This window comes from Aphelocoma coerulescens, chromosome 15 (assembly GCF_041296385.1).
Source record: "Aphelocoma coerulescens isolate FSJ_1873_10779 chromosome 15, UR_Acoe_1.0, whole genome shotgun sequence".
NCBI classification, from domain to species: Eukaryota; Metazoa; Chordata; class Aves; order Passeriformes; family Corvidae; genus Aphelocoma; species Aphelocoma coerulescens.
Genome location: NC_091029.1, coordinates 2,917,059 through 2,944,189, shown reverse-complemented (window position 1 = coordinate 2,944,189; position 27,131 = coordinate 2,917,059). Strand labels below are relative to the sequence as shown.

Here is a 27,131-nt window from a genome sequence, read left to right as displayed (position 1 = left end):
ATGGATATTCCAGTATGCTGGTGTTCTTTGAGTTCAGAACAGGTGAAAACAGGAAGTTTTGGGTGGGATAGACGAGGTGACAACCTGAGAGCTGGACTTTAAAGCCACAGCTTATGGCTGTAGGATTATATGCAAAATGGAACATGAAAAACATACTTGTTTTCTTAAAATTCATTTTGTTCTCGTGCTGTGTTACACAACACTGGAATTTGTTTGCAGTGCCACAACTGAACAAAAGCTTACATAATGGGACATGTCATAGTCTGTGTTGTGAATTCTTACAGAGTAATGATCCACATCTTTCCTCCATCAGACCTTTTTTTTTTTCCCCTCCTTGGGAGCTTTAATAAAAGATGTTATATATTAGCTCTGTCTTGCTAATTTTGCTGGTGGGAAAATAACAGTATTGAACACTGTCTTGGTTCTTTTATTCTTCCTGTGGAAGTATGGGAATGTTCCAGAAAAGGAATCAATTCACAGTTTCCAAATGTGAAAGCAGAGAAGTTGCTTCTTACTTGTGATGTCAAAATGGTGCTTTACTTCAGGAAAATGTACCTTCCCTCTCTCTGAAGCCTTGAGGTGTTTGTCATTAAGTGTGTACCACTACTAGGAAAGAGTATTTCTTTTCTAGTGGAGTTAGTCTTGTGAAATGACTTGACTTTTCATGGCTTTAGAATGTTCACATATAATAGACATTGATTGTTAGGAAATTAAAGAAGTGAAATCTGCTTTAATGCCTGCCCAGTGCATGCACTTCATGCATTGCAGTGAAGCTGCAGAACATGCAGCAGGAAGGAAGCTAAACTCCTCAGGTATCCAGCAATATCCCTCTCCTGTGTGGATCTCCCCTCCAAGCCCTGCACATGCTCAAACAGTGCTTTCCTGTGCCTCATCACTGAGCCCTTTTCCACGCTGCTGTGGGACTGTCGCTGGAGGAAGTGAGGTTTTGTCACTCAGGGAGTGATGTCATTGATGATCTTGTCATTCCATTCATGGCTCTGACCAAACTTCAGAACTCCCCTTTAGCAATCCTGCTCTTCTCAACAACTTCTGTAGTTCCAAGTCCATATCTAATGAGCATTGTACTAAATGGAAATGCAGTAAAGAGGATAAAGAAAAGATGAGATGCTAATACTAGATAACTAACTTCAGTCTCCCCCTTTTCTTCCTCTGGAAAGGCATAAAGATGACAAACTGATTAAATGTAGCCAGTATGATGGTCTTGTGGAACTTGCAACGATCTGTGCACTCTGCAATGATTCCTCTTTGGATTACAATGAAGTAAGTTCATATCCTGGAACAGAGGAGAGTGTGGGAATGAGGATAAATGTTCTCATCTGTCTGTGTAATACCTTGCAGTGGTAAATCCCCTTCTAGTCAAGGGGGGAGAGTATTTAGGCCCTCTGAAGTATTAATTCTGAGAATTACTTGTTTGTTGAACACTGAGAACTAAATCCAGCAGCAAGTGTCATCTGTAATTTGGAGATTTCCTGGTGCTGCTTTCTTGCTTTGCCTCACTGCCTTACAGTTGCTGCCAATCCCAAAATGTCTTAAATGCTTGATGATAAAATACTGACACCTCTCTCTGCTGCTCTTGAGGGTAAGGGCTTCAAATTCCTACAAATCAAACTCCTCAAAGCTGCTCTTTTCAGGTAGTTTTACTTGTTTCATGTGCCACATTAAATCTCATTAAGCTTTTCCCCCATTCCCCCCCCCCACCATTGTGAAACTTGAGCTTTTATCTGTGGTAGGTTCCAGGTGAGGTTTAAACTCCTGTGCTTTTGTTTGCTTTGTGTTAACTCAAGGCTAAGGGAGTTTATGAAAAGGTTGGTGAAGCCACAGAGACGGCGCTTACGTGTCTGGTTGAGAAAATGAACGTGTTTGACACAGACCTGAAGGGACTTTCTAGAATTGAACGTGCAAACGCCTGCAACTCAGTGAGTCCCCCTTTATTGGCATTGTTTGGGGAGACAGCTCTGTAGTATGGATCACCTAAATGCATTTGTATGCTTTTTGTTTTAATAAGGTAATAAAACAACTCATGAAGAAAGAATTCACTCTGGAATTCTCAAGAGACAGGAAGTCGATGTCTGTCTATTGTACTCCGAACAAACCGAGCCGCACGTCCATGAGCAAGATGTTTGTTAAGGTCAGTCCCTTGAGTGAGTGTGGTGGTGAAATGGTGCAAAGTAGCACCATACTTAAAAATTATGGTATAACAAACTGCAGCTTGAAGTGGGAGGAAGGACTTTGTAATTTAAGCAAATGTTGTAATGGAAAGGGATTTATTAAGCTAAACTACTTTTTCTTTTTGCCTCTGCAGGGTGCTCCTGAAGGTGTGATTGACAGATGTACACATGTCCGTGTTGGAAATGCTAAAATACCTTTAACCTCAGGAATTAAGCAGAAAATAATGTCTGTCATTAGAGAATGGGGAACTGGCAGAGACACATTGCGTTGCTTGGCTCTGGCAACCCATGACAATCCTCCCAAAAAAGAGGAAATGAATCTGGAGGACTCCTCAAATTTCATTAACTATGAGGTAGGATTTGTAGCACTTCTGCCTCTCTCAAACTGAAGAATGGTGACTCCTTATGTTTGATTATTCCTTGAGGAAGTTACATCTGAGAATTTTCTTTCTGAGTATTTTTGATGTCAGACACAACAGTTCCTCACATGTGTGGAGGGAATGCTCGGTGTAAGAACAGACTTTGTGTTTTAGAAGAAACTGTTGATGGCATGTAGACAGACTGCTGCTGCTTGGCTAAAAGCACAAGAAGAAATCAGTTAAACAGTCCAAAAATTGCATTGTTGCTTCAGCTCTTATGGTTTTTCAGTTTGGCATTGCTCAACTGCAAGACTTTTTTTGGGATTGTGTGGTGGAACATACCTGCTCTGGGAGTCAGGTTCACTTGCCTGCCTCTGTGCTGACAGCTGCAAGGGCTCAGTCCATGATTATCATCTTAGCTGCTCTGTAATTTTCCAGTGAAATCTGTATCTGGTATTTAGAAGGAAGGTAATAATAGTTGCATGAGTTTTGGCTTGTGCTCTCTCTGCTCCTGGCACTGATGATAAAAATGAAAGACTCAATGCTTGCAGGTTGAATTTGCAAGGCTGGCAAGTAGAGCACGTTTTAACTCGTAAAATTAGTGCATTTGAAGTAAAATTTGGTAAGGCAGGACAAGGAGCAATCCCAAATGTCACGACACAGAGAGATGTAACGTGCAGGGAAAACAATTATTTCACTGCTGCCAGAGGAGAAATCTGCAGGATCTTGCACTAAAACTCGGTGTATCTTGTTTCAGACCAACCTGACGTTCGTGGGCTGTGTGGGAATGCTGGATCCCCCGAGGATTGAAGTAGCTTCATCCATAAAGCTGTGCAGACAGGCTGGCATCAGGGTTATTATGATCACTGGTGACAACAAGGGCACGGCCGTGGCCATTTGCCGCCGCATCGGGATCTTTGTGGAAGATGAGGACGTGTCCACCAAAGCCTTCACCGGCCGGGAATTCGACGAGCTGTCCCTTGCTGCCCAGAGAGATGCCTGTCACCATGCCCGGTGCTTTGCCCGTGTAGAGCCTTCCCACAAATCCAAAATTGTGGAGTTTCTTCAGTCTTTCGATGAGATCACAGCCATGGTAAGCGATGGTTACTTGGTTAGAAAGGCAAATGCTATGTTTAAACCCTAATTAGGTCTTCTCAGAGTAATTCCCCATTCTGGAAAACACTTGCTTCTATGTTTCCCTGCACTTAGTGAGCTTTAAGGATCCAAAACCACACCCAGTGCAAAATTCCTTTCTGGATCTGTATGTTTATGCCCACCCAACTCTGAATTCTCCTTTTAGACTGGGGACGGTGTCAATGATGCCCCTGCACTGAAGAAAGCAGAAATTGGAATTGCCATGGGTTCTGGTACTGCAGTGGCCAAAACTGCTTCTGAAATGGTTTTAGCAGATGACAACTTCTCCACGATTGTGGCTGCTGTGGAAGAAGGACGGGCAATTTATAACAACATGAAACAGTTCATCCGATACCTGATCTCCTCCAATGTTGGGGAAGTTGTTTGGTAGGTTTAAATTTATTTTTCCTTTGAGCTAGAGTAGTGATGATGGAGTCCTTCACTATTTCTCACTAAAACTGGAGGAGGAAGTTCTCCAGGTAATGGATGTCTGTGGAAGTTGCATGTTTCTGGCCTGGTGAAGAATTGTAGCTTGCCACAAAAGTTGCACATTGTGTTATGTAGAATATTCTAGCTCAGTAAGTAATGCTTTCCAACTGTTTCTATGATTGCAATAATTCTCTAGAGAAGGAGAACCAAAACCTTAATCAAATGGTACAAGATCTGGAATTTCAGATAACATAGTTATGGGCATGGTTTAGATGTTTGCTTAACCTCAGATTTCAGGAACATGTCTTGTGTTCCTCTGGGAGGAGCAGCGGTGACCCAGCACCACAGAATGCATTTCTGGTGACAAAATGTAAATATTGGTCTCCTCACAGTCCTTATATCAAAGCAGACTTTCTCCCAGAGTGGGAGAAAGCACAGCAATTGTCTTGCCTTGTTTCTTGTCAGCTTTAAGGCTGTCCTTCATATGGCTCTTGCTGCAGCCCCTATTTCTGTTCTATTTATTCACACAGGCTTGGAGCCATGAAAGTTACAGGCTCATTAAACTTCTGCAGGGACTAGCAGTAATCTAGGGAAATGAAGCTTAGTCATTTGAGCTAAAATGTGTCTTTAAGAAAGTGGTTTCCAAGCCTTTATCCATGTGTATATATATATATATTTACCTATACAGACAAGTAGAGTGGGGAAAAAACAACCCTAATTTTTGAAGTTATCAGAAGAAGAAGAAGACAATGTTTCAAAGCTTGCATGCCAGTGGTTAGTCTTTGCTCCTGGATATGTGTTTAGTTTTCTGATTGTGAATATTCAGCTTGTGATCTTCGGTGGGTAAGAGAGAACAGAAGTGCCTGCTGCAGGCTTAGACTTAAACGTTACTGACGTGCACAAGAACAAGCTTGTAACTGGTGGGTTTCTTTGTAGTATCTTCTTGACTGCTGCCCTGGGTTTTCCTGAAGCTCTAATTCCTGTTCAGCTGCTGTGGGTAAACCTTGTGACGGATGGTCTCCCTGCCACTGCCCTGGGCTTTAACCCTCCTGATCTTGATATCATGAATAAGCCACCACGCAACCCCAAAGAGCCCCTGATCAGTGGGTGGCTCTTCTTCCGTTACCTGGCTATTGGATGTAAGTACTAATGGCTTTTTTTTTCCTTAAATAAACTAAGACATCAATTACAACCTATTTTTTTTTCAGTACTGGAAGTCTTGAGGCCGAAGTTCAAGTGTGGCAAGCGAGGTCTTGTCTTGAGTACGGTTCACAGCGCTGAGAAAAGCTCTTTGTTTACTTTCAGGTTACGTTGGTGCTGCCACAGTGGGTGCTGCTGCTTGGTGGTTTATTGCTGCTGATGGTGGTCCAAGAGTTTCCTTTTACCAGCTGGTATTTGTTCAGTTTAATATCTTTGGGGGGAGAGGGGAGGTTCTTGCTGCTTTCATACTTGAAATGACTGTACAAACCTGGTAGGTTACGGGAATTTATATAATTAGACATTTTCAGTCTTGTTACTGTAAAACTTCATCATGATTAATTAGTCTTGATAGCAAAGCTCAGAGTTGGGATACCTGAGCTTCTAACAATTTGAAGGACTAATTGTTGTCTTGTAAGTGAAAGCCTAAAGGGGATTTTTCTAAAGCAGGCAAAAGCCCTGCTTTTAGGAGTTACAGTTTCTTTCTGTAATAGTCACTGCTTTTTCCTAGTTGCCTATTTTACATTTTAAAAGGTAACAAGCTGTGGAAGTGAGTTGACTCTGTTCTGTTCCAGAGCCATTTTCTGCAGTGCAAGGAGGACAACCCAGACTTCTACGGGGTCGACTGTGTGGTGTTTGAGTCCCCGTATCCGATGACAATGGCTCTTTCTGTGCTTGTCACCATAGAGATGTGCAATGCTCTCAACAGGTTCGTATGTCCCAACAGGAAAGCCAAGCCTCTGCATAGCTTGTCCAAAATCCTGCTTTTTGTGCAATTTGATCCTTGGTGGACAGCTCAGCTAATGAAGAGTGAGTCACATTTCCCTTCCGAGTTCTGGTAGTGCAAACAAAGTGACTCTTAGATAACATTTGAGATCTCTTATCATAAGGTGTATTTTTAAGTCTGCCAATTCACTCTGGTATTTTACTAAGCGCAAGCAACTGAAATATTTTCCATTATTTTTAATCTAAGCTTAATCAATCAGATTATCCCTCCTATGTTGGTATAAAGTGATATCAAGGAGAACTAAAATAAGAATGCTGAAGATATGGAAAATAGCTTTTCCTGCCCTAAGGGAGTGTGGGTTTAGCCAATTAATATTAGATTATAAATGGAAACCACTAAATAGCACAATGTCAAGGGTATTTTTCTTCAAATAGCTTAGAGGTCAGTTAATTTAAAAACAAATAAACTTGAAATGCAAGTGCACTGGGGTAGTCCTACATAAAGATACTGCTCTACATCTGCTGCTCTGGATCTCAGTCTCCTCTCCAGCACAGCATAAATGCAGATGGAATCAAGAGCCAAGCATTAAGAAGGTGCAAGTTCTTGACCCTCTGTAAGTCTTTCTGTGAACTTCAGCAGAAGTGGGTGCACTTGGGGCCCTGGTAGACTTGGGGGGATTGTGTCTTAGGCTGCCATGTCCACACTTCCCTCTCCTCTCTCATGGAGAGGATTTTGGAGTCATAGTGAGAAGAACAGACTAGATCAGGAACGAGCAGAACACTTGAGACTCTCAAGAGTAAACCCAAGGCTGATGGTGACTGCTTTGCTAAGCTGACTTCCAGGCCAGTTTGAAGTTGCAGCATCCAAACTGTATCCTGGGCTGTTTCCTGCCTGGGATCCCTGTGCCTTGCCAGGCTGCTTTGTGGTTCTCAGAGCTTCCTGTTGGTGTTACAGTCACACACCAGCCGTGTTTCTGTTGCAGCCTGTCAGAAAACCAGTCCCTGATGAGGATGCCCCCATGGGAGAACATCTGGCTGGTGGGGGCCATTTGCTTGTCCATGTCCCTCCACTTCCTTATCCTTTATGTGGAACCACTGCCAGTAAGTGCTCATTCCTTACCCCCACCCCTGAACTTCCAGACAGAGCAAAACCTTGTGTGAGGCTTGAGGCCAGGGCTGGAGGGGGAGCTTGGTAACCCCCGGCTTTTCTTTCAGATTATCTTCCAGATCACGCCTCTGAACGTGACGCAGTGGCTGATGGTATTGAAAATCTCCCTCCCTGTCATTCTGCTGGATGAAACACTTAAATATGTGGCCCGTAACTACCTGGAACCTGGTAAAGATGATAGTGTGCGGCCTGCCACCAAACCCTGTGCTCTGTCAGCATGCACCGAAGGAGTTTCCTGGCCGTTTGTGTTCATTACTATGCCCCTGGTTATCTGGCTTTACAGCACAGACACTAACTTTAGTGATATGTTCTGGTCTTGACTGACATGGTGACGAGTTTTACATTCAAAGGAAAAAAAAAAAAAAGTTTAACTTAATTTTTTTATTGTTTAGAGCAACTGTCTATTTCTGCTGAATTTTCACATGAACATATTTGCCGGTGATGGAGGTTTCATAATCTAGATTTTGGTTTTTTGCTTTTTCTGACTTCAGTGGGGGCAATATATTCCTCTTTTATACACAGTTAAAGTGTCCATTGACATGTACAGAGAACTAACACTATTTTATGCAAATATTTTTTTGTAGATGAAAAGCATGTACAGTGTTCTGTTCAATAGTCTATTCATCATGTAAAAAAAAAGTAAATTTTTTTTGAGCCAGCGGACACTATCAAACTAAATTGGCAGCAGATTTTAGGGAATGAATGTGTGTTGTCTAAAACTAAAAAAGCATGTAACTGTTTGTCTTCTGCATGATCATCCAAACTTAATTTGTCATAAAGTCAGGTTTTGTTCACGAGCAGAACTTTCTGCACTGGGTAGAGAGTCCTGCTCCCTGGGTCAGGATTTCTTCTCGGTCCCCTCTTCCCTCACTCTGGGTTCTTGACTGTCCTTGTTTACACCACTTTCTGTATGAGGTATGCCTGATCTCGCTCGTGCAGAAAATACCATTCCAGGTGCAGCCTGCTGGGGTTCTTCCATACTCTCAACACACATAGGGTTGGTTTTTTTAAGGATTATTTATTTGTCTATTGTATTTTATTGTAACAGACCTTACTTTGCCAGTGTTGCCCATTACGCAGGGATAGGGAGGGCTACTTCTGTCTCCTTAAATCTAAAGCCTTTTTAACACACACACACAACTGTTTCAATTCAAAAGAGGGGTTTGAGTTGGGGTTTAATACTTTTTTACATGTGTCAGAGCCTTTCTTTTTCTTTCTTCTTCTTTTTTTTTTTTTTTCCCCCTTTAAGACCAAAATTTGCAATGAGACCTGAAAAAATAACTTGCACTGCATAGCTAGAAATTGGATTTCCTACACTTAGGGCACTAATGCTCAGTTGTATACATGGAGTTACTCTGCTGGCCTATTGTTAGCCTGACTTGAAGTAACAAGCTCGTGTGTGTTTTTTGTAAAATCTGTAAATAGCACATGACCAAATTGAACATATTGTATAGAACTATTTTTATTTTAATGTGGCACTAACCACCTTCATTATTACGGTAAATGTTAAAGCATGTTTTCAAATTCAGTCCTGTATCAACAATGTGTAAGTCATTAACAGTCCTAACTGTGGTGTTTTTCTCCAATGCCTTCCAACTTTCATCGACTAAAGTGAGTATTTTTCTTCCATTTCACCCTGCCAGTGGTGACTTGCTGTAAAATAGCATATGCTGTATACATGTTGAAGAATAAATAGTAATTTCCTTCATTCCCATGCTGTGTTTTGTCAAACTCTGCTGTGCTACATTATTATCACCACTTTAGACTCTTGTTTTGTGGTCTGAAGCTCAAATTACTGATTCCAAAGGCAAAGCACTTGCTTTTGGTTTAGTGTACTTTAGGGTCTTGTTTTATAGCACCTGGGAGCCTTAGTGCCCCAAGGTCTTATAGCTTTTGGTCTTAAGTTTGAGATAAAATCAGACAAATCTGTAACTTAAGACCCTGACAGCTGTTACCGTGAATGTTTAGTGTCCAAAACTCTCTGGTACTCGTGGTCAGGTGCTGGTTTGCTCCAAAGCTTTTCCCTGCTCTGAAATAGGGGCTGCCCTTCAGAGCTGAGCACCCTTCCCTTGTCCCTGGTACCTGCAGTGCTCGAAGGGCAGGTGCTGCTCCTGGCAAAAACAGCTCATTATTTGTTATTTGCCATCTGAGAAGGCAAAAGAACAGTCTCACCTTAACAGGGCAGTTTTTGAAACTTGCCCTGGGGTCACTGTGTCTGTAGAGCAGCAGGTGCTGTTATCTTGTGCTGGCTCAGTCTGCTTTAGTAACCAAATTCAAACAGCTTTGTGATCCCTCTTAGACGGGAAGGACAGTTCCAGGCTATGTTCTCTTGGTGCCAGCTGGAAATCCAGCGAGCACACATAATTCTCAAGGTTTAAGCTCTCAAGTGGAGAGATGCTCCCTCAGAATACAGAGGCTCTATCAGAAATTCCACTGCATTGTGATACTTTGTTTATAGAGACTTTGACTTGTTTGAGTTGATGCTGAAGTGGCTCAGAGGAGCTGACTTGATGATGTAGTAGGTGTGTTGCCAAACTGTGAGCATTCAAATCTCTGAATGCCCTTTTTTAGTGTGGAAGAGCCAAGCTAAGGTTTTGCATTCCACAAAACCACTGGCCTGTGCTGGCCATTTGCTGTATCAATAACAAATGAGCCACATGAGACTCGTCCCTGTTTCTTGAAACAAAAAATAATAGTTCCTGTGATGGAGGATTCCTTGAGATCAAAGTATGTACCAGTATGTTACTTGCTGGAAACAAATTAGCAGCTTAGTTCTGTGTGCTCCCACTGCTATTGACAGGTGTTTCCAGGGCAGGGACGCCACTGAATCCTTGAACACAGGTTCTGCTGAACCTCAGAGCACCACGTGGTGGCCTTTTTAAAGCCATGTGTCTGGCTGCCACCATGAATAGTTTGCTTCTTGTTCGTGTCTTTTATGCCAAATAATCCTGCAGTACACCCCCTTTTCCCCTCTCTTAAGAAGCTGAAGGGGTGAATGACTGTCGATAAGTAGAATTCAGTCTTCAACACCTTCTCTTTGGATCTGTCAGTGTTGAAGATGAATCTTGCTGCTTGTCATGGATTTCCACAGACATCTGAGAGCTCGTTCATGCCGCTGTCTCAGAGGCACTTGGGGTAGGGCCTTGTGTTCCTTGGAGTTTGCCTTGAAAGCTGGATGAGTGGTGGGCAGATGGAGTGGGCTCCATCCCTACAGGCTCCTGAGCTTACAGGAACAGTCAGGTTTTATAAGGTGCTCCTACAGAGCCCAAGCAATCTTCATCTGCCCTGTTTTTCCTCTATTTCTCCCAGTCTTGTCCAAGTTTTCCTGCAGAAATGGAGCAATAGGCTTCCCCAAGATCAGCGCTTGCTGGTCTCGGGTTTGATGGCAGCTGTGCTGTGCTTTCAGGACTTCTGTTTTCCAAGTGTTGTAAATCCCATCCTTGCCTGGTTGGGATTGACCAAATGTTCAGACCTACCATGAGCTTCCTCCTGGGCAGTGAAGCATCCTGCCCTGGAATCACGTCCTTGTGGTCCTGGAGCTGGAGTGCTGGGTCTGGGCTTCAGCCCTGGCAGCTGAGCAGGCTGGGGGAGGCTGCAGGAGGAGCATGAGGCAGCTGAGGGCTTTTCTGGTCTAGAAAGTACAGAACTGCAGTGCAAAGTTTGTAATTTCTGCAGGAAATGTCTGAACTAAAGTGTTTATCCTGAGCTGTATAGATCCTGTCATCCTTCAGCCTCAGTCCTTTCAGCTGGAGAAGCCAGGAAGGGAGGACTTTTCAAGACAGACTCATTTACCAACATCTCATTTAATTTCTTTGGTCCCAAATATTTCCTCTCCAACTTCCCCAGTGCTGGGGTTGAAGAAGGTAACTCCTACTGAACCATGTTAGCCCAGAGAAGGTAACAGCAGCAGTTACTGTCAAGCAGTCAAGCAGTACTAACTCAGAATTCTCCAGGCTTGATCTCCCACTCCATTCTTAAAAATAACTTCATATTTTTTGTTTCTCTTTGCTCCCATCTCACCGAGCTTTTTCATCTCTGCTGTTTTCTGGATTCCTTGGTGCCCTCACACATCACTGCTTATTCTCCAGTGTGAGAGGGGTGTGTAAGACCAGGATCAATCATGGGATTGATGCTGCCTTATGCTGGGAACACCAGGAAGGATATTGGCTTGTGCTGGGAACCCAGTGGGGTTTGGAATGAGAGCAGCTCCTCCTGAATCCCGTGTTCTGTAGCAAGGAGGATGCTCAGGCAGCTGCAGTCATGCATTGAATTTTTAGACAGGAGCTTTTGTCTTTGCAGTGCCTTGGGGCTCTCTGCTTTCATGTGTGAGTGATCCAAAGTGCTGAGCTACACAACGAGCTGCTCCTTCTTGCTGGCATCTGAGCAATAAAAATAGTTCATACTTGGTTTCCCAAAACATTATTGCAAATAAATGAGTATGAAAGAGGCTGAAGAAAAACATTTCTACCAGTCTGTCAAAGTGCTCCGAGGCTTGTGTTGGTAGAGAGGCTGTTGGGGAGGTTCCTGGTACGAAACTGAGTTTTTAATCTGATGATAGAATGCAGTACAGCAGTGCCGGCCCGAGAACACAGCTCGAGCCCAGAGTTCATGGTACACAGCCCAAAGGGGGCTGGATTTGCTGAGATGAAGGGAGGTAAAACCAATACAGAGTCGTCTGTCTCTTGCACCTGTCTTGTTTACTTTTTTGCACTTCTAACCATTAACTGTTTCCCTAATCTCTGCTAATTACATCCTTAATTGCATTAATATGCATTTTCAAATCTTAGCAGGAGAGCCCAAATTTTAGTGTTGAAGCAGTGTTTGGAAGAGCTTCCCTGGAGCTGTAGGGACTCAGAGCAGTCTCTCCAGACACAAGGCTGACCTTATGCTGTGGTAGGGGTGAAGTACAGCAGGAGCTTTAGGATGTTGTACTCTACCCTTTGCCTACACATTAATCCATGTAGTTTAATGACTTCTTCAAAGCTTTCCTACTGCTTCCCAGAACAAGCTGCCTAACTTGGAAAAGGGACATTGTTAGGTCACTTTGGGGCCAAACTTGCTGTAATGCCTCGACTGTAAAAAACAAGTGCGTGGTGTGGAACTTGAAAGTAAAAATTCCAAAGAAGTGAGAATTGTCTGTTACCACTGGTCAGGCAGAGAAAGGCAAAAGCTAATTAAACGTGTCTTGTTTTTCACTGCAGTCTCGAGTAGGAAGTGCTGGCTCTGCTGATAATCAAGAGAGCTGAGCCTTAATCCAGAGGATTCTGAGCTTCAAGAACAAAGTAACCTGAGAATGTCCCTTCAATGACAGAGCAGCCAGTTACCAAACTTAACATTCTTTCTTCTGTCACTGTTGATCTTAGTCTTGCTTGTATAATGATACTTAGCATTCATCCTTTCATTAACTGATGCCTTTTCTTTCTTTCCTTTTCAGCAATACTGGAGTAATCGCTTCCTAAACAATTTTGCAGAAATGTAAGGTTGTTTTGTTGCGTGCATGTGTTTTTAGCAACACATCTACCAAAACTTCTGCATGTATCGTGTAAAGATTCTTTGCTTTCCCTAAAAACAAAACTCATTGTGTTCTCTGTGGAAGAAATGTGTGGTACCATTAGGACTTCATGATACAGATGTACAAACGTGCAATATAGCTTACCAAGTCGGAACTCTCTCCAGAGAAGTTGGGTTTCTGTGCTGCATGGAGAAGAGTTTGGTTATCCTTGAACAAGAATTGCAGAGCTGTCAGCCAATTTCCATATTCCTGTATGTAAAATGTCAGTTTATACAATGTACAATATCAGATAATGCATGCCTTGGGTTGTAGACGGATCTCTCTCTGTATTGTATCATCCAAACATCCTACTCCAACAGCTTCTGTACAATGCTCTCCTATTTATAAACCCATGGAAACGATTACAGATGAATGTTAAACCGTAAGCCTCCACTTCATAACATTGGATTTTTTTATCATCTGTGCAAATCAACCTCTTTTGCACTGTAATGTAACTTATTTAAATCTAAGGCAGTTAAGACAGATGTTGGTGCAATACAAAATATCGTGATGCATTTATCTAAAAAGCAACGACGACGTAGCCAGTTCCCACAGCTGCATGTGTGACCTTTAGAAGTTGTAAATAAGATCAATTGTCTATTGACATGCTGACAGTAAGGAGCATCACACCTAGTTTCATTTGTATCAGGTAAATAAATTTATTCTACAATACATACTCGGCGTGTTATTTGATGCACTTTGTTTCTGCAGGTCCGTGCGCAGGCACTGCAGCGCGCTCTTACTTTAATGCCAGGATGACACTTTTTAGCACCAACACCATTGCAGTCTTTCCTCCTAGAACTATGCAGATGCAGCTGCTCCTCGGCAGTATTGACCTCCTCACTGGTGTGATTCCTCTGTCCAGGGGCTTGTGTGTGTGTTTAAGGGACACTGTCAAGTACTTTGATCACTCAGTTTTTTTAAAATGCTCCATTGTTTGTAAAATCCCTCTGAGAAACGTAAAATAAACAATTCTTTCCCAACTACATCTTTATATTTTTTTTGTCCTTTTCTATTTTCTAAATTGCCCCAACCTAAAGTAGCTCGTCTCTTCCCTTTCTGTAGGCAAAAGGAAGAGGAGCCAAACGTGTTTGCTCCAAACCACACCACGAGCATCCTGCCGGGAGTGCTTTGGGCTCACTCCCTTCCCCAAACCAGGGGCTGTTCTGCCACGAGCTCACAAGGCTGCTGCTGGGCAAGGCTAAAGCACTCCCAGGGTAAAAGCTGGATTTTCCAAGTGTCCTGTAATGCTCTGCTCCAAAGCCCAAACACTAGGTTTTGTTTGGAATAAGAGACAACTTAGGAATGTGTTTTACATTAAATGTAATGCCTCTTAGCCTCCAGCCCCTGATAGCAGCACCCTGCTGGCAAACAGCATTATCCAAATGAGGTGACACATCTGAGACCCTTCAAACGCAACAGTGTGATGTTTAAAAATACAGGGGTCGAATTCCATGGTCCAGCAGCTCTATAGGGTGGTGGAGGGTGCGTTAACGCATCGGGCTGAGCTGCTGGTGGCTGCTTCCTACTATGGTAGTGCTGTGCTGGGCAGGCTGAGCTCTGCTGCTCGCCCCGGGGCTGTCAGAGCCCGGCTCCGCACTCCCTTATCTCCCGCTGCAGCTCCTCTGGCAGCCGGATTTAGAGCCGGGCCTTGGCACACACCGCCGGCGCTGTCAGCACGGCCCCTCCCGCTGCAGGGCTCCGGCAGCGCTTCCCACGGACACCTGAGCTCAGGACCGCAGGCATTTGGCCAGGGCAGGTGGGGGAGACAGCCCCATGAGCATCTCTTCCTTTCACAGCCTCAGCCCGGCTGGGAAAATGGAGCGTTTCTCAGAGCTCACCATCGCTGTTGTACCAACGCACCCGTGTGGAACTCGCTCCAGCCCGGCTGCTCCTCTCCTGCCCCTTTTTCCTGCCTGTTGGAAATTCTCGTCCCCAGCACCGGTGCCAAAAGTAAAGCTCAGCAATGACAGGAAGTCGTTATTCAGCACCCAGCTCGTGCTGCTGTCACAGCGAGGTGCATTCCTCAGCTGGTTCCAGCAGCTGCACGTTCAGACAGCTCTGAGCAAACTCACACCAACTCACACCTTATTTTTAAACATTTCTTTAAAGGATGATCTGCAAGTTTAAGCAGAACGAGTCCCCCAGCTGGAGTACAGCCATGTGAGGAGAACGTGATGCTCAGCGGGTTGCCAAGGTAGTCAGTGCAAGAGTATGTGGTAAGAGATGCTGAAATAAACAGCTTCATCTTCCCCCTCCTCCTCCTCCCTGCAAACCCCCAGCTCCAAAGCATCACATGGATGAGTCCACTGACAGCACAGAGCAAAGAAACCATTCCCCACAGCTCAAGTTATGAGGCATTATGGACATATTACACCAAACTCTAAATACAAAGGGCAGGAAATATCCCTATTTTTACCTCGAGGTGAATTTGAGTATGATTAGAGCCCACATCCACCCCCAGGAGGGTGGGTGAGAAATGAGAGAAGCTCGGAGCACCTGAAGAGGTCTTCTAAAAGATTTCATCCCAATAGTTTTACCCACATGGAAGCACAGAGAAGACTTTGGACGTGAATTTATCAGGCTCCAGGGATTTACCCAATACCCTGAACCATCCCTCTATTTGCCACATGGCTGTTTTGATGGGATGATAAGGGAGGAAAAGGAATCTTATCTCCAAACTCACAAAGTCCTCGGCCCCTCTGGAAGCTCTTTAAAAGGAAGTTTGTACAGAGTAAATGTCCACTGGGGACCCACACCCAACACCCCAGAGCCACTGACTTTGCAAAGCAAAGGCTCAAGCCAGTGAGTGAAAACATTATTATATCTTGTTGTTCCATCAAGTGATAGCCATGGACTGGCCAAAGGGCTTTCCTTAATATATAAATTGTTACATTGAAGCTACCCAGGTGAACATTTTATTTTTTTCCTGAGTTGTTTGCACCAAATTTATCTGACTATATTATTTATTTTATTATCTATTTCCTCCCCAAACACCCAGTCCTCTCTACATCCTTGCCTCCTCTTGGCCAGCTTCCAAAGGACACTTTAACCACCTAAGGCTATTTAGTTTGAAGTCACAGGTTTATATTGAGCTTAAGCCCTCCTAAGGTCACTAAATTCAAGAACCATGGACACTGCAGATCTGGGGTTTTTAAATATATTTGGTTGTGGTATGTTTGTGTAACTTGAAATGACAATGGCAGACACAGCCTTTGAAATTTTCTTACCACTGAGATCTAAATGAGGGAATAGGGTTTGCTGAATCAGAAATCCTGCCTGCTTCTGCCCTGGATGGGTCAGTTTCCACATCACTGAGCTCCTGAAAAGCAAGGAGGGAAGAATCACCACACAAAGAGGCTTAATGAGGAAGACAGTTACTGAAAGGGGGAAAAAAAATCCTGGTTAATCAAAAATCTCTCTATAATCAGCAGCAGCAGAAAATGAAGCAGCAACTCAATTCAACAGAGGACACTGATATGGGCCAGCAGTCCTCAGTCCCTCCTTTATCTCTGTTTCACAACTCTAGAATTCCCATGATCTGGAAATCAGAATTAGAAACACTGCCACTATTTCAGGTGTTACCAGCACATGACAGGAGTAAATGCATTATTTAGGCAATTTCTAACCACACCATGAATGTGTGCTGCTTTTAGACTCTGGTAAATTCAGCCTTTTAGCCCTTACCCAAATCAATGTACAATTTGAAGAAATTCTGTCCCTTTCCCATCACTTCTTGTCAAAGTAGGAAAGAATTAAAAGTTAGTAATGAAATATGTGATTTAAATTTGAGGATTTCAGGCAAACAGGGGCACTCTGCCTTTACCCAGCCCCAGACCAGCACCTGAGACACACCAAGACCTTTCAGTACAACTGGATGGCAGCAAATTTCTTGCCTCATGTCCAAACTGTTTCATTTCCATCACTGATTTAACACAGCCTGAACTTCAGTTCCTGGCTTTGTGATCTTTTCTTCTCGGGTGCAGAGCATGTGATTGAGGGAAGGGAATGAGGTCAGCTGCTTATTAAGGGCTAATTGTTACATTCCCTGAACTAAAAGCCTGTAACTGCATTGGAGAGTACCAGACCTCTGCAAAACCAGAGATCAGTTTCTAAAATTAAAGCACTAATGAAGGCTCATTAATAGGCAAGCAGAATCCCTCTAGAATTCTGAAGTGAGGGCCAATATATCTCTCTATCAAGTCTCAACATGTATGGCACCTCAAAGTCCCACAGTCACAGTACAACTCTTAGCAAAGATCACACACAGCTACCCCAACACATCAGGTACTCACCAGGCTTTATCTGACAACTTCTCATTTTCAGTAAGGAGCCAAGTTCTCAGAAAACCAAAGCTGTGAGGATGCAACTCCACTTTGGACAGCCATCTCAAGGTGTTCTTAGGTGTGCCTGGACATGTTTGCTGAAGCTGCACCTAAGGACTCATCTTGAAATAATTTTAGTTACCTGCCTGTTGTAAAAGCAGAGATTATCAGATTATCTACAAACACACTACAGAATGGTTTCAATAGAACTGTGGTTCTCCAGTTCCCTGTTTTATGTAAATACTTCAGAAAAATGTGTAAGGCCAGTGGTTTCCACCTGCAGTGAATGACCTATTCAAAGGAACCATTAGAACAAAATGGCTGAAAAATACATCACATACCTCATATACTCCTCATCACAATTAAATGTATCCTGTCTTTAGTTTAGTAACAAACAACTCAATTTTCATCCACAGCAGAGGCTTGCAATAAAACTAGAAAGCTAATGCAGCCAGCCAGCTTTCAGCTGTACAATATGTCTGGTGAACACTGAGTGTGAGGAGAAAGCAAAGGTTTTGTTATATAAAAAAAGATGCTTTGAATATGCTTGCATGTTTTTTCTGTTATGAGACATGATGAGCTGAAATCCATTCACTGCATCCCACAGCAATGGCAGAGAGATGAACAGGATGAGGCCCCTTATCTGCCAGAAAGTCATTAATGAAACATTTGCTCTCCCCGAGATGCCCCCATTTGGTGGATTTGCTTACTGGAAGAGCAGGAGCAGCTTATGCCAATCCAACTGCCACAACAGCTTTGCTTTGCTGTTCTTCCCCTATCACCTTCAAATAACCATAATTCAGTTTGGTATTTTGGAAAATCTAAAGCCCACAGAATTCCAGAGAGAACAGACAAGCAGCTGTTTTCTTTTCTTAAATGGATGAACTATTGGACTCCTCCTTTGTAAGCCATGTCATACCAAAACATTTCCAAAACAGACAATAATCTGCCTCTTGCTTTTGTTGTGCATTTTTGATACAACATCACAGAGGGATATTTTACCCTTATCTGCCTTTCAGGGAGAAGCTTCTTTTCCATGTCATGTGTTTGTAACAAACAGCCATTTTTCCTCCAACTGATACTCAAAACTATTTTTTAGCTTTCTAAAAAGTCTGTGTGCTCCAGCATACCTGTGGTAACAAAATAAATAAAAAATGAATTAAACTCTCAATATAAAGATGAAAAAAACACGTTTTGGTAAAGACTAAGGAAGTCAGAACTGTAAGAAAAATAAGTAATTCCTCTTCCCACACATCAAGCCCACAGAAATGAAACAGTTTCTAGATTACCCAAAGCAGTTCACCCTTGTTATGCTGAGGTTGGGAATTTGTATGTGAAGCAATTTTGCTTCAAAAGGTGAGGGAAAAAGATGTGAATTCAAAAACTACCTGACAAAATCAGGAAGTATATACACATGGAAAAAACAGGACAATATGTGGATTTGCGTAATTTAACATTTCTCCAGCACTGCAAGGGAAGAGGGATGAATTCTTTTTATAGCATTTTAAATGTCAGTGCTGTATACAGAATGTAAAGTGCTTTGAGTCACTGCTGCAAAACCTTCCAGGAACATACTGAAATAACATTAAACTGCATTTTAAAATAAATGCTAACATAGAGACTTTAAGTGATTACAGGGTTTAGTAAGGGTTGAAGAAAAGACTTTAATTCTCCACCACTGGCTCAATTCTGAACACAAAGAAATCAGTCAGCTACAAAAAGTATCCTGCAAGTCCAAGTTGCCTATTGTCCCAAACTTCTCCTGGACAGCACAGGTAATGCCCTAGAAAAAGACAAATTAATTCAACAAATACAGCAAAAGAAAAGTGCTGCTTTCAGCCATACTCAAGTAACTCCCCCAGACTTCACTGAGAGCAGCTCCTCCAGACTCAAATGGCTGCATACAAATGAGCAAGACCTTTCCCACAAAGGAGTACAAACCACTGTATTTACAATTTGCCCAAGCACACTTAGCCCTGGACAGAACTCAGACATTGTTTTCATCACAAACAACAGGCTCATGACACACCTCAGATTCTGATGGTTTTAGGTTTAGCAGGAATTTTTCAAAATGAAAGTTGCAAATAACCTCGGACGCAGTTAGTCCCTTACACTTAATAAATAAGAAGCATCAATAATCTCCACAGTATTGAGATGCACAGAACTATTAATTGGTTTCAGAGTGTATTAAAAAACAAAAAAAAGTCCTTTGTTACTGCAAAAAAATCATAGTTTCTGTTCTTCTAAGAAGAGTGGCCCTAGTGGTGTGTTCAAGGGCCAAAACGAGCAGCAGGAGGCTTTTACTGCATCCCAAACCACTGTTCTTGATCTGCCCACTGAGCTGCTTCACTGTCACTGCCTTCCAAGTCCCCCTCTTCTCCACTTCCCTCCATGTCATCCACATCTTCTTCCTGGGTGGCATCTGTTGGACTTTCCTCTTTTTCCATTTTCTGCAATCCTTCTAGTGACTTCTGATCGTTTGGATCCAAACTGAAGAAATGAAGAAAAAGAAAGCATTGTCCTGAAACTTTTTTCTCTTTGTGACCTTAGTGTAAAGAATAACAATAAAATCTCATCCTGTTGTCTGCACTTCCTGTTTAACATCATCAGGAAGCTTATTTTAGATGATGATGCAGCTTCCCCTTGAGCTACTGTAACACTTGAGTATTAAATCTCTTTATAAAACAGTTCTGATCCCCAAGAACGCATTTATCTAAACATCCCACTCTTCCAGAAAACTGAGTCACCTCTCCCAACAATACTAATTATAAAGTAACATGAAAGCAGTAAAAATTTAAATGACTCTGACTAAATATAATCTATGCAGGCAAAAACCAGCTGACCCATTTAAGCTATACAAGTTTGCAGCGGACATAATGTGCTGGGTTTAAGGCAAATTGAAGATGTTGCAATCAAAACATGGGAATATTTAACAAAGTAACACTCTAAAATAGCATTTAGGTTATGTTAAGTTGAATCACACTATTTAAATTTATCGAGTAGCTCATTTTTATATGCACCTTCTAGTGTAAAAGAATTGATCTTAAAGCCTGACTATATAATAATTAATAACTATAAATAATTCCATACCTTAATCCTTTTGTTAGTCAAGCAATCACAAGCCTAGTGACGTATTTAGCATTTTACAGTCCTTACATTTTGCATTTCTCAGTTCAAAGTCTTAAGACCAACCAATTTATTACCAGGGTGTCATTTGTGTGGTTTTGCTTGTTTTAAGGGAGACTGATATAAAGCCACCTCTGATTCTCATGCTAATCAATTAATAGCTCATCTTTTTACTCAGTGAAACTGATTATTGGTTGTTATAAACCTCCTGCAGTCTCAGGGTGTGCTTTACCTCAGGGCTATGCTGTACTGGTCCATGGCTTCCTGGTACTCGTTGACAGCCACGAGGAAGTCTCCCAGGATCCGGTGCAGCACACAGTCACTCTGGTTAGCCAGGGCGTTCCTCAGCAAAGCAATCCCATCTTCATACTTCTGTTCTCTACCTGTTCACAGGCAAAACTACTGTTTTAATTAATAGTTGAGACAAATCTATAAAAAGTCACAGTGTTCACAGTCTTCCCAACACAAGGCTATTTGTCCCTCCAGACCTGTCAGCAGGAGGACAGCAGTGCTCTACTTCTTGCAAGATTAATTCTAACAATGACTTTTTGTTGCAATAGCTGTTACACTCACAATTACATCTACTTCGAAGTCAAAACATTTTGTTTGTAATTGCTGTAAGTGTAATATCAGTTGCTGGATGCAATTAATTCCTGTGATTTTTCCTTCAGGATAGAACTGATAAATCCCCAGACTGTATGATCACTGTTCCATCCTCCCCATCAATGTGGCTGCAGAACATCCTTTCATGTACAAAGGTATCTTTAAATAAACCAACATGGGGAAAAGGAACTTACTGAGAAGTTCTGCTTTCTTTACCACAGCTTTAATGTAGTCAGGTCTTTGTGTGAGAGCTTTATCCAGCAACGTTTTTGCTTTTTCCTGCGTGACTGGGTCCTCCAGGCAGACTGTGGCCAGCAGAGTGAGGGTCTGTGCATTTGCCCCCAGGGTTTTGTACACGTTATTTGCCATCACCATGGCTTCACGGATGCTGTTGGATGCCAGGTAACACTCGATGAGACCTGGTGGTGTCAGATAGAAACATTGCAGGGTTTGAGTCAGCACCACAGGCACTCACCCCTCCACCATTATTTGCACTTAGTAGCACTCAGGTGCTGAACAGCTGACACCCCAATAAGCAAACCCAAATTACAATGGAGAAAGTGAATCTATGCATGTCAACATACTCATTCTACAGATAATTGACTTGACGTTAATTAACAGGCAGGCACTGAAAAAAACCCCAACCCTAAGTACACCTAATCTAACATTTTTGTCCAATTCCAATACTGAGATAATTAATACTTCACCTGGACTCTTCATCACTCACTATATACTTGAAGCTGCTGTTGAGACCAACAAGATTTAAATATTTAAATAAATATGACAAAACAAAGCTCCCAGCAAAACTATCAGTTAATGTCATCATCCAAAAGCAAGCTGCTCAAAACACCTAAGTTTGTTTACACCCAGATTAAACAAAACAAAAAACAAGAAAACCCCTTTTTGAAAGTCATTCTTACAAATCCACACATTCAGTGGTGTATTTCACCTGACAGCTTCGACTGCTTCATCGGGTGATAATTATTGGGGCAATAATTTGGGGTAAAAATTTGGGGTAATAATTATTTACTGGAAAGCCAACAGGAGGGAAGAACTGCTGTTTATTCCCTTGCCTCGTCACCAGCATGACACCAACCCTCACACTGGAGCAGCTGTGAGTAGCTTCTCGTGGCTCACCTTCGTAGCAGTCCAGGCGGCAGGGCGCGAGCCGGATGGCCTCACGGAAGTGGATGATGGCCTCCTGCACCCGGCCCATGTTCCTCAGGGCAGCTCCTTTCAGCAGCAGGGCTTGGACACTGTTGCTGTTCAGCTGGATAGCTTTGGCTCCCAAGTATAAGGCACGGGAGTATCGTTTGCTGTAGAAACTGTGACACCTACAGAAAGAGGAGAGGGATTGTAAACGTGCACTGCCTGCGGTGCCTGTGTAGAGTCACGGGGGTTTTGAACGCCTTGCATTTGAAGTTAAGAAAAAAAACTTCTTCTGGAGTTTAAAAAACCCCATTATAAATATTAAAATTGTTACTGCTATTTATTGTATTGCTGGTATTGCATAAGTGTGGTCACTCTAACAGATTTAGCACAGAGAAAACAAACACGACGGATATTTACAGAGTTTAAGTTACCCAAGAACAGAACAGACAGGATAGGAAAGCACCTTCTGAACAAAACAAGCTGAACCCACCGTGTCAGCTGTAACCCACCACATTCAGCAAATCGAGAGCTGAGGTGAGAAAGGAAAGAAACAACTCACCCAGACACCACCCAGGGCTCTGCGTGCTGGTCAGAAATATTGAAGAGTCGGCAGCCCAAGTTCTCCACATCCTCCAGCCGACCCTCACGCGCCAATAAATAGCCATAAACATCCATTCCTAAAGAGACACGTTGGAGGATCAATCCTCAAGAAATGTTCATTCACAAGAAAAAAATGCCACCAAAACCACAAACACCTACTTTAAACTGTGCAACTACCAGGAAGGGTTCAAGACATGCAGCTTCTGAATGTCAACTCTGAGCTGAAAGCTGGGTAAACAATATACAATATTCCACTGCATGTAGCTGTTACTCTTCAGGTCAACCTTCTCTCAGGATTTACTCACCTTTTATTAGGTAAGGATCCAGCATTTGTGCTTGTTCAAATTTTAGGATAGAGTTTTTATTATCTCCAGCTCTGAAGTACAGGTCTGCTAAGCTCCCCAGCAAGTCCACGTTATCCCTCAGCAATGACTTCTTCTCTAAAGAGCTTAAAGGGAAAAAAAAAGCCCATTATTTATAAATGACATTTTGAATATAATTGTATATAAGAATTAATGTATTATTGGATTGCATCATGCTCTTTCAACTCTTACCAAATGGTGTTTATTGCTCTGGTGTTGTCTCCAGTATGCACAAAGGCGTATGCCTTGATCCACACAGAGAGCCAATCCAAATTGGGAATGCTCTGGATTATATTGATGGTCATGGAGGCCACTTCTGCTCCCTTCACCGACAGCGAGAGCAAGCCTGTTTAGAAGGGTTCATCCATCAGTCTCAGCCACTCAAAACTGCTTTTGATACAAACAGTCTGAGGGTCAGAAACTCCATCCCTTGACAAGCACAAACAGCTGTTACAGGGCTTGTTACAATTTATATAATGTGGGTATGACGTGCAAATGCAAGGCAGTTACAGAGTCCCAAGTGCAATTCAAATTATAACACTACTGAACACTGCAATGCTCCCAGTGTGCAGACACCCACCTAGGATGGCATCCAGGGCCAAGGGGCACTGCCTCAGCACTTCTTTGTAGCTCGTCACCGAGGAGCGCTCCTGACCTGCTTTCTTGTAGAGATTTGCCAGCATCATATTGATCTACAGACAACAGAAATGTGGGGACAGTCAAGTGTGAGGAAGGAGAAAGAATCACTAAGAAAGGTCACAACTCTGTCTTCCAGCCTCTGTTCTGGGCAGAAGACAAAATAACCTGCTCTTCTGAGAACGCTCTAAGGTACCATATAGTATAAAATGAAAACTCTGGCTTCTTTCTGAGTATAGAAATAAAATCTACATTCTTTTGCATGTGCACAGTGCACCTTGAAATCTGTGCTGTGCACCAAAGAAGTCAAAAGATGGGCAAGTGCTCCTACATGATGCCAAGAAGGATCTGTTATCCATTAATCAGTCTCTTCCAGGAATCTCTCTGTATCCACGGAAGTGTTTGAATTAGCTTAGCAAGGCAGAGAAAGTTTCCATTCAGCTTCTGAATGAAGCCATGATTGACTAAAGAACAGAAATTATCTGCACTCTACACAACACAAGTAGCTGGTTTCTGCTACAGCACTTTCATTTACTGGTATATATAGGAAACAGTTTACTCTTCTCAACTTTTTCATCTTTTTCTTTTCTGTAACTTGATCTTTGAACAGAACACTCTGACATTAACTGGAGTTTAACCCATGTACACTTTTAGGACAATTTAACATGAAACACAGTTGACTGATCTGATGTGTTAATCTTTTAAGCCCTTCTGAATAACAGAGCCAGAGAGCAAAGACTCCACAGATTTGGCACTGCAGACCACAAAGGGATCTAAATATTTAACATTACCTAAACTGTTGTTGAAAGGATTAAAAGATTTAAAAGATGGAGCACTAGCAAACCTTCTACTTGCCAAAGTCTCCAGCCTTTCAAGGATTCTGCACTGCTCCAACTACACAAGAAGTTAATAAAAATGCACAAAACATTTAACTCCTTTCTTTTTTTTCTTTTTTTTTAAAATTCTTTTTTAACAGAGGAAATACAAAATTGGTATGATTTTAAAGCAAAGGGTCCAAATCAGCTAATTTAAAATTAGGAAATGCTACCAAGCAATATTTAACTACAAGAAGAAGATACATAATGCCATTATACCTATACACTGTGTTCTGCCTTATAGATACACTGACCAAGAACCTGTGACAAAAACCTGCCAGAACCCACCTTTGGAGTTCTCTGCCTGGAAGGAATCCCATCAAGAATAGCAATGGCATCTTTATCTTGCTTCAGCATTGTGTAACATTCAGCCATCTTGTATTTCACTTCAATTTCTGATGGTAAACACTGAAATAGAAAGAAAGATTTAAATGTGATATTGGTTTAATCAGGTGTGAAACTTTTAATAAGGTTTCCTCATAAATATTTATACTGTGTTGAAAAATATCTAGTTCAAGTCAGCTAACAAGGCAACTCACTGCTAGTTCATATTGTTCCTGTCTTCAAATTCGAAGTATGAAGTACACATACAGAAAAATTTTATGCTGGAGACCATTTTAAGTTTTGCATTAGAAAACACCACACAGATATTACCAAACTAATCAGCCTTAAAAGTCAGGTTTATTTGCCATGATAAATGCACAATCTAAGGTATTTAAAAGACATGTAAAGGTGATGCTCAGGGAACACAGTTAGTGATGGACTTGGCAGGGACTCGACCTGAAGGATCTTTTCCAGCCTCAGTGACTCTGTGAATATTGAGTCAGCAACATTAACTGGAAGAGGGAACGTGATCACTTCATGCAGCACATTATCAATTCTTAAATACCTGGCTTTGGGGTGTTGATGCAGCATTCCCAGTAGAAGGTCTGACTTTGGAAGTTTTACTTAAGGCTTTTTTCTGCTGTAAGGCCATCGTGTACTTGCTGACAGCATTCCTATATTCCTTGTCATGGAAGAGGGAGTCTGCATGATAGACAAGCAGCTGGTACTTCTGAGATGGAGAGAACAGTTCCCTAGAAGAAATACAGACAGAAAGGCTGAGATCAGCTGGCTGCACAAGAATCAAAACTTTACAGATCCAAAGTATTTGTAGCTCTGGTTTGTCTGGCTTCAAGTTCCAACTGCTGCAGCTTCTTTACTACACTGGAAGGACCATTGAGTAACAGGTACTGACCCCTCACACAGGTACTGACTCCTCACCCCGGGGTTATCTCACCAATTTCCTTTATCTGTAAACAAACAAATCCAACAGCCACTCCTGACACCTCATCAGCAACAACAGCTCAATGTTTGGCTACTTGGCCACTGCCCCCATCCTTCCCATAACAAGGCTGTCAATGTCCATTACACTGCATCAACTTTCTCCTAGGATCCTTTTATCAGCTAAGGATCCAGCATTTTGCCCACTCAGATTTCAGAACAGAGTTTTGTTTGGATGGACTCAAGTTTAAAAGGCAACCCAGCTCCTTGTACAGCTGGTCTGGTCCTAATCCCTATTTCCACATTACACAAACCCCTTCTGTAACACTCCTTGTATGTGTGCAGACCAAATGACCTAACTGTGGCCTTCCAGGACCTGAAGGCAGCCAACAAGAAACATGGAGAGAGACAATTTACAAGGCCTGGAGTGACAGGACAAGGGGAAAATGGCTTCACACTGACGGAGGACAGGGTTAGATTGGATATTAATAAAATTCTTCCCTGTGAGGGTGGGGAGGCCCTGGCACAGGTTGCCCAGAGAAGCTGTGGCTGCCCCTGGATCCCTGGAAGTGTCCAAGGCCAGGCTGGACGGGGCTTGGAGCAACCTGGGACAGTGGAAGGTGTCCCTGCCCGAGGCAGGAGAGGTGAAACAAAACAATCTTCAAGGTCCCTTCCAACCTGAACGATTCGGTGATTCCATGATTCTCTGCCAGGACACCTACGGTGTAGCGGGCAACCCAAAGGGACGCTGATGCTGGTACCCGAACAGAGGCAGGATCCATCCCCGGCAGGGACAGGGCAGGGGCAGACCACAGGACAGGGACAGCAGAGGGGCAGGCCAGGGGCAGGCCAGGGACCGGGACACCCCGAAAGCGGCCCCGCTCCCCCCTCACACTGTGCCCCGCGCGCGCCCCCTGCCGGCGGGGCACTCACGGGTTGTTGCCGCTCATGGTGAGGAGCAGCCCGCTGAGCAGCCGCACGTTCGAGTGCAGCCCGGCGGCCGCCATCTCACGCACGTGCTCCACCACACTCATGCTGCCGCCGGCGGGGCGGAGGGGACGGGGGGAACCGGGAGAGACGCGGAGCGAGGCACCGCGCACGGAGCTACCGCCGCCGCCGCCCGCCGCCACTCCAAAATGGCGCCACCGAGGGGTCCTCGCGCGCCGCCGCCTGCAGGCGGCCAAGGCACTGCCCGCGCGGCCCGACAGGCGCGCGGAGGGCAGCCCGCGCCAAGGACCCCCCGCGGCGGCGGGAACGGGTGTGAGGCGATGGCGGGGTCCGGGCAGCGCGCGTGAGGGGATCTGCTCCCCTGTGTGTCCTCTGGTGGAAGACACACACGCCCCCTGCGTCCACAGCTCCCGAGTTCGCCCCTTGTCCTTCTGAGAATACGCTGATGGTTGCCGCAGGTAAATGTGACAGGTCTCCGACATAACGAA

The 27,131-nt window shown here is 43.3% G+C and overlaps 2 protein-coding genes across 4 annotated transcripts in view; one reads left to right on the top strand and one right to left on the bottom strand.

Annotated features, from left to right (window-relative positions):
* Positions 1 to 13,741, top strand: part of ATP2A2 (ATPase sarcoplasmic/endoplasmic reticulum Ca2+ transporting 2) — a 44,775-nt gene extending 31,034 nt beyond the window's left edge. The window contains exons 10-21 of one of the 2 annotated variants that reach the window (XM_069030447.1): positions 1,179 to 1,281; positions 1,806 to 1,937; positions 2,027 to 2,149; positions 2,324 to 2,542; positions 3,306 to 3,641; positions 3,849 to 4,069; positions 5,048 to 5,250; positions 5,417 to 5,502; positions 5,884 to 6,017; positions 7,018 to 7,135; positions 7,250 to 7,370; positions 12,637 to 13,741. In XM_069030447.1, coding sequence (XP_068886548.1) covers positions 1,179 to 1,281; positions 1,806 to 1,937; positions 2,027 to 2,149; positions 2,324 to 2,542; positions 3,306 to 3,641; positions 3,849 to 4,069; positions 5,048 to 5,250; positions 5,417 to 5,502; positions 5,884 to 6,017; positions 7,018 to 7,135; positions 7,250 to 7,370; positions 12,637 to 12,650 — 1,810 coding nt within the window. In that variant the 3' untranslated portion in view covers positions 12,651 to 13,741. Of the gene's footprint in view, positions 1 to 1,178; positions 1,282 to 1,805; positions 1,938 to 2,026; positions 2,150 to 2,323; positions 2,543 to 3,305; positions 3,642 to 3,848; positions 4,070 to 5,047; positions 5,251 to 5,416; positions 5,503 to 5,883; positions 6,018 to 7,017; positions 7,136 to 7,249; positions 8,911 to 12,636 lie in introns of those variants that run through there. The other variant, XM_069030446.1, reaches the window with a different exon arrangement.
* Positions 13,742 to 15,897: 2,156 nt separating this feature from the next.
* Positions 15,898 to 26,817, bottom strand: ANAPC7 (anaphase promoting complex subunit 7). Of its 2 annotated transcripts, XR_011155360.1 has the most exons (12): positions 26,629 to 26,817; positions 25,322 to 25,508; positions 24,721 to 24,840; positions 23,502 to 23,613; positions 23,114 to 23,267; positions 22,865 to 23,007; positions 22,519 to 22,636; positions 21,945 to 22,141; positions 21,002 to 21,226; positions 20,437 to 20,587; positions 17,049 to 19,568; positions 15,898 to 16,075 (listed from the first exon to the last, which is right to left on the bottom strand). XR_011155360.1 is itself a non-coding variant. In XM_069030448.1 (11 exons), exons 1-11 carry the CDS (start codon positions 26,727 to 26,729, stop codon positions 19,379 to 19,381), a joined length of 1,698 nt encoding a protein of 565 aa, XP_068886549.1. In that variant the 5' UTR covers positions 26,730 to 26,817; the 3' UTR covers positions 15,898 to 19,378. The 2 variants fall into 2 exon arrangements, 1 of the variants encoding a protein (XP_068886549.1); XM_069030448.1 differs by having other exon boundaries at positions 15,898 to 19,568.
* Between the last annotated feature and the right edge of the window lie 314 nt (positions 26,818 to 27,131).

Bases quoted from the DNA above. Each gene is read 5' to 3' on its own strand.
- ANAPC7 (XM_069030448.1), bottom strand. From the start codon at position 26,729: ATGAGTGTGGTGGAGCACGTGCGTGAGATGGCGGCCGCCGGGCTGCAC. The intron at 24,841-25,321 runs GTATTTAAGAAT...TTTCTATTTCAG, and splicing joins CATCAACACCCCAAAGCCAG to TGTTTACCATCAGAAATTGA. The intron at 20,588-21,001 runs GTAAGTTCCTTT...GCCTGTGAACAG, and splicing joins AAAGAAAGCAGAACTTCTCA to GTAGAGAACAGAAGTATGAA.